The sequence below is a fragment of the Pleurodeles waltl genome, chromosome 4_2 (genome assembly GCF_031143425.1).
Source record: "Pleurodeles waltl isolate 20211129_DDA chromosome 4_2, aPleWal1.hap1.20221129, whole genome shotgun sequence".
Lineage (NCBI taxonomy): Eukaryota > Metazoa > Chordata > Amphibia > Caudata > Salamandridae > Pleurodeles > Pleurodeles waltl.
This window is the reverse complement of record NC_090443.1, coordinates 433,450,426-433,462,955: the sequence shown is the minus strand read 5'-3', so window position 1 is coordinate 433,462,955 and position 12,530 is coordinate 433,450,426. Positions and strand designations below refer to the sequence as shown.

General features: G+C 48.6%; 1 protein-coding gene across 1 annotated transcript in view; it reads left to right on the top strand.

Annotated features, from left to right (window-relative positions):
* LOC138293888 (serine/threonine-protein kinase N2-like) overlaps nt 1–12,530 on the top strand; it is a 189,378-nt gene that overhangs the window by 140,495 nt on the left and 36,353 nt on the right. The window contains exons 13-14 of the mRNA XM_069233181.1: nt 10,338–10,400; nt 10,887–10,963. Coding sequence (XP_069089282.1) covers nt 10,338–10,400; nt 10,887–10,963 — 140 coding nt within the window. The remainder of the gene's footprint in view (nt 1–10,337; nt 10,401–10,886; nt 10,964–12,530) is intronic.

Below are 12,530 nucleotides of genomic sequence, written 5' to 3'. Positions count from 1 at the left end.
GAGGAATCACAACAACTATGAGCCTTGGCAACAGGAAACAGAGTAGCTATGTCTTGAGTTTATCTACCAAGGGTTCAAAACATGCAGAGAGATGTCCTTAGCTATTACTTATGTGATTATCACCAATGGAACTCCACAGCCAACAACTTTAACAAATCTTATGAAGCGGAGTTATTCCACCCTGGACCTGTTTGTTATCCTGCAGAACAGACAATACCCTCTTATGCTAGCAGATTCTGAGAACCAGCGACAATGCCTTCTCGATGACATGGTTGACTGTTTTCATCTATGTCTTTCTGCTGTTTCCTCTCATTCCCCAGGTTCTAAGGAAGGCTGTAACAGTCATATTTGTTGATACTGACAGTTTCAGCATGGCCAGGCCAATTTTGGTGCACAGGTCTAGGGTGACTGACTGACATTCATCTATCCCACTGAAGATTTACCCCCAAATTCTTGTCCAAGATCAATGGACATGTCCTACATCACAATTTGAAGTCGCAGAACAGATAGTGTGGGTACCTGACCATCTCGAGTTGAAGCATTGGGAGATCTCAGCAAAGTGTTGAGTTATACCAGCACAAGCAGTGTGACTGTGATGACCAAAAAGTACAATGCTAAGTGGAAACTTTTCTGCTTATTGTTCAACATTAAAGGACTAAACCATGTTTCATTACAACCACACCAAATGCTACCACGTGGTCCTTCACTTAGCGAAGGAAAGCCTATATGAATTTCTTCAGCTACCGTTCAGTTATTAGCAATTTCAAAGGTCAGAAGATGTGATGATGATGCATATTTGTTTGCTCAAAGGATCATTAACTGATTCATAGAGGGTCCTTGCCTGCCTCAGGTTCCATGGGAGCTGAACACAATTCTCAATCAGCTGATGCTGCAGCCCTTTGAGGCCATCAGCTGGGTGGATCTCAGATGTTTCTTGCAGAAGACACTTCTCCTTCTCTGGCTTTAGTCAGAACTTAAAACGTATCCTGTACAATCAGAGCCATTATGGCCTTTTGAGGAAGTAGACTGCTTAGCACTTTCAGCTCACTGGCTAAAGCTTAGGTTGTTTCATATGAAGATGCAGCACTAAATAAATACTGCTATTTGGACCTGTGGCTGTTTTAACAAGGTTGATTGCTATTTTAAGAATACAGAAGATTCACAGCCTGACAAGGGAGAATGACTCAAGCATGTGATTTTCTGAAAGTCCCACACTGGAGAACTGGAGTTGCAGGTAAATAACCAGTTTCAAATCCTTTGGGCCGCCTTAGATGACGACTTAACGTTTATGACACAACTGATTCGTTCAGGAATCCTACTGAACTCCTGCAAACCATATGAGACACCAGCCCTTTGCTCTTTAAAGCAAAAATAATGCAAGAGTAGGGCATTGCATGAAAACCTATAGAGATTTAAACGACTATCTTAGTCTTAATTATCGTGGCAGAAAAATAGGTGCTCTTTAGAGCTTTCTTTAAAAGATCTGCATTTAATTTTCCTTAAGATGAGTAATACTGGGAGTGACCACGCATTTATGCCTATGGTTTTGACAGTATTGCAACTTTTGTTTTTTTTTTTATATGTTTTTATTGTTTTACCAGCCAATTGGCAACATTTAAATGAAATACAAGAAGTTACATTATGTTTCAACATGCATTGTTCATGTCAATTATTTTGCTTGCACATTCTGCAAGTCCTGTGTGAGTCCACATTTACCCAGCTTGGGCCTTACGAATTGTATCTTTACATGCGAGGTGTATTCGGCATGTGCAAAGTTATTAAAGAAATAAGAAACATAGGGCCTGATTCTTACCTTGGCGGTCGGCGGAGAGGCGGCGGTCGGACCGCGAACAGACCGGCGGTCCAAAAAATGGCATTCTGACCGCGGCGGTCACCGCCGCGATCGACCGCCACTTCCCCAATCCGACCGCCACGGCGGTCATGACCGACGGGCTGGAGTTCGCACACTCCGGCCCGGCGGTCGACCCAAGACCGCCAACCGTATCATGACCCTGCTTACCGCCGCGGTTTTTGGCGGTCGGGAACCGCCATGCTAACCATGGCGGTAGGCACTATCGGGGCCAGGGAATTCCTTCCCTGGCACTGATAGGGGTCTCCCCCACCCCCCACTGCCCCCCACGAGTCCTCCCCCCACACCCTCCACCCCCCTGCCACCCCCCAGAGGTGGTACGAACCCCCTGCCCCACCCACCCCGACATGCACATACACGCACCCCGACATGCACGCACCCCCAACATGCACATATGCACACCCCCTACACACACACATACACAACGGGGCACATACCCGCACACATACATGCGGACATGCGCACCCGCCGAACTACACACATTGCCCAAAGGCACAGCAGCACCCCCCGCCCGCATGCACGCACTCACACACCCCCTCTACACACCCCCATGCACGCACACATCACACAACACCCCCCCACCCCCTCCCCTCACGGACGATCAACTTACCTTGTGCGTTGGTCCTCCGGGAGGCGACGGGAGCCATAGGGACGTGACCGCCAACAGAAGACCGCCAACAGAAGACCGCCAACAGAAGACCGCCACACAGAAATGTGGGTCGTAATTCTGGGGGCGGTGTTCTGCTGGCGTGGCGGTGGAGGTTGACCAGTCTCCACTTTCCCGCCGACCGCCAGTGTGGCTGCTGGCGGTATTCCGGCGGAACGCTCCCAGCGGTCGGAATACGCGCAGCGGCATACCGCCGCGGTCGGCGGTCTTTACCGCGGCGGTAACTCAGCGGTCTTGCGAAAAGACCGCCAAGGTCAGAATCAGGCCCATAGTAAGAGAAAGTAAGATAGGAGTAGAGGCAGTTCCGGCGGTCACGGGCAGAGGGAGGGGAGAGAGACCGGGGGGGGGGGGAGGGCCCAGGAGAAGAAGAACCAGGCGCTGGGGGAAAGAAAAGCACCCTCCACGAGTCATGCAGCGCGCCCGCGTGCTCATCCCGGTGACGTAGTCGCCCCAGCACACAACCGTGCTGCCCCAGAACCACAGGGGTCCAGCACGCCGCTAGTTGTGGGCAGCTGTGCGTGGGCAGCGGGTCATAATAGGAGGAAACAGCAGGGTTCTGCGTCCACCAGCCCTATCACATGTCAGCGTATTACAGAACTCCAGCGATGCGCTTAGGGGTTCATGCGAGGGGTGTTGCGGTTTTATATTGATTCACTTCTTCCCCCATGCGCATCAGTCAACCTCTACAATAATGTTTTGCTGTGGCCGCTGAGGGGACGGCAATTATCTCTTTCTCGTCTATTTAGGGAGGGCGTTCATTGTCTTTGTTTTCTGCAGCTATCACAAATAAATTCCATACCTCTAGGCCTTTAACTAGTATACCTTTATCCAGTAAATTCTGTAGTGTCTGTGTTTCTGCTTTGGCCCACTGTATTACCTCCTCTCGCCACTGGGCAACACTGGGAGCGCCCGGGGCTTTCCACTTCATGGCAATAAGGCGTCTATACAGCACCAATGCCAGGGCAATACATTTATATGTACGTTTGCGTTTTTTGGGGTGGGGTGTTATACCCAGTAGGCACACCTCAGGAGTGGGAGATAATGTGGTGTTTGTCCATTCAGCTAACAACGTTATTATATCTATCCATGTGTTCCGGATCGGGAGGCATTCCCATGTCATGTGATAGAAAGTGGCCTCTTCTGTGTCGCATCTGGGGCATGTCTGCGGTGATCGGGAAAACATGCGCGTTATGCGGTGTGGTGATAAATAAGTCTGATGTACATAGTTAAACTGTGTGTATCGGAAGCGGGGGTTACGTGAAACCTCGCAAGTCATTTTCATTGCTTGTTCCCATGAGTTGAGTGTTAGTGGTTCCGGTAACGCATGATCCCATTTATTTTTTGCATGTTCCTGTTTGTGTTCAGACTGGGCAGCAAGGATGTTGTATATATTCGATATACTTGATGGGACATTAATGCTCCCCAGCAGCTCGTGAAGCAAAGGGGAGACATCTGGTTCCGAATTGCCGCTTCTCCACCACTCTCGCACTACCTGCCGGACTGCCCCGTAGGCTATGAATCCTCCCCGACCCAGCGCATGCTTATCGGCTAATGCCTTGTAAGTTTGAAGTTGCCCATCTTGGTAAACGTCCCTAAGTGTATGTATGCCCCTGCTACCCCATGTGTTCAGGCCCACTTTGGCTGCTATTTTTGCTAATGTCGGTTGAGCCAACAGTGGGATCCTCGGGGAGAACTGCGGATCGTTTACGCGTTGCAGAGCATACCTGCCCCAAGCCCAGTGTGTGGTGGACAGCAGCACATTACTTGTGTGTACCGGGTCGGTCCGATTCATGAGGTATTGCATAACCTCTGTACCGCCGAGATCCAACAACACCCTCTGAGTTTCGGACCCGGTGGGGTTTCCAACCCAAGAGGATATTCATTGTATCTGAGCAGCTGCGTAGTACGCTTCAGATTTGGGGTCGCCCAACCCCCCCAGTTTAGCGGTTGGAGCACTTTTGTTAATGTGACGCGTCTGCGGCCATTGCCCCATTTTAGGTCCGTTAGTAAGCTATTTAATAGTTGGAAAAAGGAGCCCGGCAATACCAGGGGGAATGCCATAAAATAATAGAGGAGTCGTGGCAGCACTATCATCTTTGCAATAGCTACTCTGCCCATAGGGGACAATGGGAGTGAGCACCAGAAGGATAAGGAGCCCCTCGTTGATCTGATCAATTGGCCAAGGTTACCATCTCTAAGATCCTGACTATCATGGTATATATTTACACCTAGATATTTAAATGTTGTATAGCACCATTTCAAGCCACCCGGACCCGATAGTGTTCTGAGTGCTTCGGGACCGGGCGCATAGGGAATATGCAGGATTTTGCCCAGTTCACTGTTAACCCGGCCACCGAGCTAAATTTTTCTAAAAGTTCCAACAGGCCCGGAAGGGCTCCCGAATGATCTCGTAGAAAGATCAGCGCATCATCTGCATATAAGGAGACTATCTGGTGCGTCTGGCCATCCAAGACACCCTATGTGGGGGCCATTATGCGAAGACGGTCGGCCAGAGGCTCAATAGCTAATGCAAATAACAGTGGGGATAGCGGACATCCCTGTCTGGTACCTCTAACAATGTTGAATTTTTCGGAGATCGTGTCCGCCGTCTTAACCCTAGCTGTTGGGTCAGTGTATAATGTTCTCACCCAGCCAATGTATGTTTGCCCAAAGCCCATCCGTTTAAGTGTCTCTGTTAGGAAAGGCCATCCCAGCGTATCGAACGCTTTTTCTATGTCCAATGAAACTGCCACCTGCTGCTCAACGTCTACCGGGGAATTTCTCATTAGGCGTCATAAGTTCCTGATGTTACTGAATGTGCTGCGACCGGGTATGAAGCCTGCCTGATCTTGATGTACCAGCTCAGATACGTATGGGAGCAGGCGGTTGGCTAGTATTTTGCCGAGTAGTTTGCAGTCTGTATTTAGTAATGATAATGGCCTATATGAGCGAACATCCAATGGGTCGCGACCTGCCTTCGGTAATACTGCTATCAATGCCTCACGGCATGTATCAGGGAGCTGGCCCAGTTCCAGAGCTTCCTTTAGCATTACCAGATATGGGGCTAAAATCTGAGATTGAAACGTGCTGTAGTATTCAATAGGTATACCATCGCTGCCGGGCGCTTTGCCGTGTGTTAACTGCTGCAATGCTCGTTGGATTTCAGCTATCTCTATCGGATTATCTAGCTCTGTAGTTTGAGCAGCGGTCAGGTGGCTCAGGGTAATGCCGCTGAAGAAGTTGTTTAATTGGGTATTGGTGGGCGGAGGCCGTGCCTGGTACAGCGAGCTATAATACTCTCTGAAAGCGTTATTTATCTCTGCCTGTGTATTATCTATCCGACCTGTTTCCAGGCGGATAGCGCCTATGGGGGTGTTCCGGCGTTCGTTATTTATAAGCCATGCTAATAATTTACCGGATCTGTCGCCTTCTGCATGTGTGCAGGCCATGTAGTGTCGATAGTCGAAGTGTCTGAGGCGGCTGTCTGTCTCGATCCATTTAGAGCGCATGTTAGTGAGTATAGCTGCTGTTATTGAGCCTTTAGCGAATTCACATTCAGCTGACTGACTTTCTTATTCTAATACTCGGAGTTCGCGCATCAATGTTTGCCGCACTCCTACTGTGGTTGATATGCATACCCCTCTTATGACTGTCTTATGTGCATCCCATTCGATGGCCCTGGAACTGGACGTCCCATCATTCAACGTGAAATATGCTGAAATGTGTGTAGCAATATCCTTCCTTAAAGGGGGGTCTTGTAATAGTTGGGTTTGCAGTCGCCAGGTAGGAATGCATGAGCGAGGTCTGCCCTATCTTATTTGTACTATGAGTGGGCAGTGGTCTGAGATTACCCTAGCGGAATACTCCGCTCTCATTATTTTATGTGTTAGGTTCTGTGAGGTGAGGATGAGGTCTATTCGGGTATGTAATAGGTGTACTGGGGAGTAATAGGAATACGCTCTTTCATGTGGATGCATGTGCCTCCATATGTCGATCAGTCGCTGTTCTTCCATCCACACGCCCAGCATTAGGGAATTTTTCATTGTTGGGGCGGCCACGAGCGGAGGGTGTGATATATCTTTATCTATGTGTGGAACACTGTTCATGTCTCCTCCCCATACGCATGATGAAGTTAGGTCGTTGGTTAATTGCGAAACCTTAGTTTGTAAAACTTTGCCTTGTTTGATGTTCGGGACATATAGCCCATTTATCACGAGTTCCTCCCCGTCCAACAGCCCCTTTAGTTGTATAAACCTGCCCTCCTTGTCTTTTGTGCTGTGTTGTACTGTGTAAGGGACACCCGGTGCTATCCAGATCAGCACCCCTCTGGCGAAGGATGAGTCGACTGCGCTGTATTTTGAGCCCGTCCAGCACTTTTATAACCGAGCGGCCTCTGCAGGCGTAATGTGTGTTTCCTGTAATATTGCTATATGTATGTGGTGGCGTTTTAAGTACGCATGTATTCTGTGACGTTTGCTAGCACCGGCCATGCCCTTCACATTCCAAGTTATTAAATTATGTCTGGGTTCCTTATTCATTATGTTGTGTAGAGGCGTAGAGAGCTATCTGATCTGTGCCCGCTCCGTCCGCCCCCCCGCACCTCCCTGGCCACGCCCCCACCAACCCACCCCAAGCCCCCCACCCACCCGCCCGGCCCCCACACTCTGAGGAGGGAAGAGTAAGCCCATAGTGGGCTAAGGATAGAAAAGAAAAAGACAGATATAACAACCAAAAGGATATTGCGGACTGTGTACGTCGGTTAAACAAAGTGGCACAACCGGTGCCTAAAGTGGCTTCCAGGGAAGTCAGTTCCATTCGGATACCGTTCAGGTGTAGGGGGTCGTGGGTTACTCGATGTCGGGCCCTTGGGTGGCCCACCTACAGGATACTTCATGCCTCTGCAGTCCCATGCGCCTTTGTACAGCTTTCGAAGATTCAGTCATTGCTTCTCATATTAATGGCTGTTATTCACTGAAGATCTCAGGGAGAGAGTCCCGGTTTGGGGGGCATGCAACACCTTAGTCGCTGCCGCCGCCGGGAAGGGCCCACGGACGCCAGTTCTTCACTTTTAAAGCTCGTCCGCCGATCGCGGCGTATGGTCCGGGCCCGCCAGCAACGGGAAGGGGGATGGGCTTGTGTCTCCCCCGTGTGAGGCGGTGTCATTGGTGTCCATTTCGCTCCTGGTATCCAGCATCGCACGAGCAAATGAGTTAGTGTCTTTTAATATTTGCGCACGGTCCAACGCCATTTGCGCTTTTGTGAGGCGGGAGGATGTTTTAGTATTTTTTTTCTTCTTTCTGAAGCTAGCGGTAGACCATTCTTCGAATAATGTGTCTTCCTTGGCTGGGTCGACCAATCCTTTAGCGTGGATCCATGTCCATGCATCTTCAGGGGTGGGGAACATTAGGATTTTCTCGTCCATGACGATGCGTAGTCGTACTGGGAACAAAAGGGAATAAGTGATGCCCTTTTCTCGCAGCAACTGCTTGATCTTTCTATACGCAACTCTCCTGCGTTGTACCTCCATTGTGTAGTCAGGGTAGGCAGTTACTCTGCTGTTCTCCAGCATGATCTGGTCAGACGTTCTAAAGTGCTGAAGGACCAAGTCTCTGTCCCTATAATTTAGGAAGCGAGCTATTAGTGGTCGGGCGGTGTTCCCGGATGAGGTGGTCTGCTCGGTATTCTGTGTGCTCTTTCGATCACTGGAATTGTAGTAGGGTACTGCTCTTTAAGTGTGTTCTTCAGCCAGGTCTCTAAGAACACCTCTGCCTTAGGGGATTCGATTCTCTCAGGGATTCCAAGGAATCTGATGTTATTACGTCTGGACCGTCCTTCAGCTTCCTCAGCCCTACGTTGTAGTTGAGTTATGTCCAGTTCCATTTTTTGCATTTTAATTCTCATATCTACTACTTCTGGCTGGATAGTTTTCAGTGTCGTGGACCCTTCCAGTTAATTTGCGGTGGTCAGCGCGCAGCAATGAAACTTCCAGTACTGCGGCGTCAATTTTCCCTTCCAGCGAGGATTTAGTGTCCATTATTGCTTGCATAATTTTATCAAATTGGAGGGAATGCGTGCGTAATGTTTCATTCAGCTGAAGCAATGTGGACGATTGCGTGTCCGCATGGCCAGTCGGTTGGGGGAGGTCTCCATCTCCCAAAGACCCCGTTTTGGGGTGTTTTGGTTTGACCATGATTTTCTTGCTGTCCTGCCCTGTTCGTTCAGCCAGGGTTAACAGCCGACTATTTGCTGGGAGTGTCCGTCCCCGCCTTCGGTCTCCCCCCAGTACGTCCTCTAATTCTCTTGGCTTGAAGTTCAGGAGGGAGTTGCATGTCCCGTTCTGGTGTTGATGTCTATTTTAGTTCCTCCAATTTCTTACTCCGTCCCTGTAGGTTTGGGCCAGGTCTGGTACTTAGATGCCCCTCGCCGCATAGCAGCCACCGCCCCGGATAACAACCAGGACCCAATTGGGCCAGGTACTTTGCGTAGTGCCCCTCGCCAAAGGGAGCAGCCCGTGATTCAGTGCTCCCGGCGATTCCCCAGTTGCAAGCAATGAGAATACCAGTAGTGACACCGAAGGGCTGGTAAAGATCGCTGCGGGTTCGCGCGGCACGGTCCGATAGGAGCACTGGTTCCGCTGGGGAGCTGCAACTTCGCCCCCACCTCCACGCTAGCGGAGCCTCAATGGGTGTCGGGTCCAGGGCTCATCAGTTTCCATGTGGCGGGGCCCAGTGATTCACCCCGCAAAAGTAGCAGGCGGGTCCCGATCTTCCCACGCGGGCACCCACCATGATCGGTGATCCACCCAGGGCGCACGGTCGGGGTCAGCTAAAATGGGGAGCCCCCGTCCTGTTGAGGGGCGACTCCCGCTCCATAGTCCCCACGCCGAGCCGGAGGGCGCCAGTCAAGGGTCCAGAGGGCCTGGCGCTCTCCCGCTCCTCTCTTGGTCCGACGTGCGACGCGTCCAGGCGGAAGCCGCGATCCCGGGCAATGGCGGCGGCTCCGTCTCTTCGGTCCCGGCTCCCCTCCGCGCGCCGCATCCTCCTGGGCGCCACTCACCCAGAGCTTCCGCTGGAGTCAGGCAATGTTTCTGCTGTTCGCCCATGCACTTTAGGGCACAGCAGGGCTCAGGATTTCAGTACTTTGGTGGGGCGAGAGCGGAGCTCCTCAGTTAAGCCTCCGCTCCGGCCGCCATCTTGGCCACGCCCCGACAGTATTGCAACTTAATAAAGTACGTCAACCAGCTCACTTGGTCTTGGAAACTATAAACAATCTGAATATTTTTTATCATTCTTAAAGTTTTCTTAGAAAGAGTGGGATTTTTTAATCATGGCTTTAACATGACAGAAGCTGCTCTTGTGAGCTGGGTAGTTTTGTGCCTATCAAAAGCCGATAGACTAAACAGAAGTTGAGTTTTTAGAAGTTATGTACCAGTTGCAGAAAGATCTACATCTATATGTAGGGCAGCCACATGGATCACTTGTCCACCCTTTGCTGGACGCATCTTTGTCTCGAGATGCAGCCTTAGGCCTGAAAGCACTGCACAACCTGGCGTTTGCGCTGTTCTTCTCAGTATTTTGGAGGTTGTATAATCAAATAGCCTTTCGTTTGAGATAGAAGGAGAGCAGGGTTTGTGTATGCAATAACAACCTTTAGGGTGAATTAGAACCCGTAGTTTTGTTGCAGCCATTTGTTAACAGTGTAAAGCAATCAGCAAGAGATCATGTATACTCATAGTTACGTTCACTCAGAGTATAAAGACAAGAGGGTGGGTATTGATACCTCAATGTTTTCTCTTTACAGGTTCTATTCAGCCTGTGTGGTGCTTGGATTGCAGTTTCTTCATGATCACAAAATAGTCTACCGGTAAGAAAGAAGATTAACTTGTTGCACATTATAAACATTAAGGGAAAAGTGTGAGAAACACTACAGACCCACGTATAATGTGGATCAGGAAAAAATTTACATTGTCTGTAGCAGCATTGAGTGAGACTGTACTTCTATATTGGTCTTTTCACGAAAGAAATAAGATATGTTAAAAGTGCAAATATCGCACAACAAACAATGTGAACTCGAGGTAGTACCTGGCAATAAACAGTGTGCGCTCCAGGCAACACAAGGCAGGGAGCATAGTAAACCCCAGGAAGCAACAGCCAAGAAGCAGTGTGTGTTTCAGGCAGTACTACCATAGGTGCACTGTGAGCTGCAGACAGTGCCTTCTGATATACATTGTGAATTCCCTACATCACAGGCACATGTGGAGACTCAATAATAAATTGCTATTATCTGACGTGAGTGGGATACTTGATAATGCCAGATTACAAATAAAATGATGTTGTTTTTTCTTTCCAGGGACCTTAAACTGGACAACTTATTACTCGACACAGAAGGTTATGTGAAAATAGCAGATTTTGGGTTATGTAAAGAAGGTATGTTAGGGTTTGTTTAATTGCTTGACAAAGTGAGAAGTATATTTCCCAGCAAATTAGAACTGTAGACACCATAACGGTAACTTAGACTGAGGCTTAGCTGAGTTGCGGCAAGTGTGTTTGTGGCTTTGGGAGTGTTTCTTAGGGAGTTCCCAGTCTACTTTCAGATGGAGTTGAATGGGAAAGCTCACTTAGTGAAGTCTAGCTTGAAGAGTGTTGATTTTTTGGGTGGAGTGTTTCCCTTTCAGTGTGAGCTTGCTTGAGTATAATTGAAGTGGTGACCAGCAAGGAAGATCTCCCATTGAAGGCTAGCTTATCTACAGTTGGAAATGTCATGTGCTGGGGAGGTTTCATAGTGACAGCCTGGGTTTGGTTTGATTATTTCTTGGTTAGGGGGGGTCTTAGTGATACCTAACCTAGGTAAAGTAGAATTATTACCTAATGCTGCAGTTATCTTAATGAATGCAAGCTACTCCCACATTTGGATCTTTCATAGATTTACTTGCTTCAACTACCCTCATCAAAGGCTCAACTGCTCAGATTTTCTGCAGTGTGTCCAGTGTAAGGAAATCACCTGCTGCTGGTCTCCCAGTCACCGTCACGTTTTCCAATCTCTGTATTTTGCCTTCTTGAGCCATTTGCAATCTCCGCTTTATAAAGGGCTTTTCAGTAACACTTTTTCACCTTTTCTGTGGTAGTTAGTAGCAGGGGAGACGTCTTCAAAATGTCTGAGATACTTTCAAAGAAGTCTGTCTTCACAGCTTGCAGTTCCTGTGCCAAAAAGATAATGTACATACATTTCCCTCACAACTCTTCATCTATTCTCTTGCACCTGGTCATAAATAAAGTATAAGACATCTGCTTTACATTTTCAGTAAAAGATTCAAAGACCATAATAGACTTCTACCATTGCTCTTTTGAAAGAAAATTCTGCTAGTACCTCAAGTTCTGCTCCTAAAAAAGTAGAAGCTTGATGTTGACCTAGAACTAAAGAAAAGACTTGAACTGCACAGTTATCTTCACACATAGAAGAAATTTCAAAAATAGGCGCCAACAACACATCTTTGAGACGCTCAGTCTCTTCAGGTTCTGTTGATATTTCATTAATAAAAATTGAAATTGGCAGTTTATTGCCTCATCTGCTTGTTAAGCTGAGTTCTGCTGAGTTGCTTTCACAGCCGACAGTTGCCACCTCACCAACTGTCTCCATCCATCAGTAATCACCTCTGAAGTTAGATGCCCCACAGTTGAACCGATCAACAGTTTTTTACTACTCTGTTTTCTGCCCATAAGTCAGATGTGCCTCTGTTGTTCTATTGTCTACTGCAGTTGCTGCAGTAACATCCTTGTCATCTTATCCATCAGGACGGCATTCACATTGGTTGTGTTTAGGGTCCTCGAACGCTTCAGAGGCTTTCGATTACGGACAGAGCGCACCCTGAGCTCCACGCCAGAGTTTCTCGAGTTGAGAGTCAACTCCCACCGATTATGGGTTCTAATGGAGTGGATCCATTGTTGGCAGTGACTATGGACCACCTATTGGTTTTGTATTTTTTCTTCCCTTGAG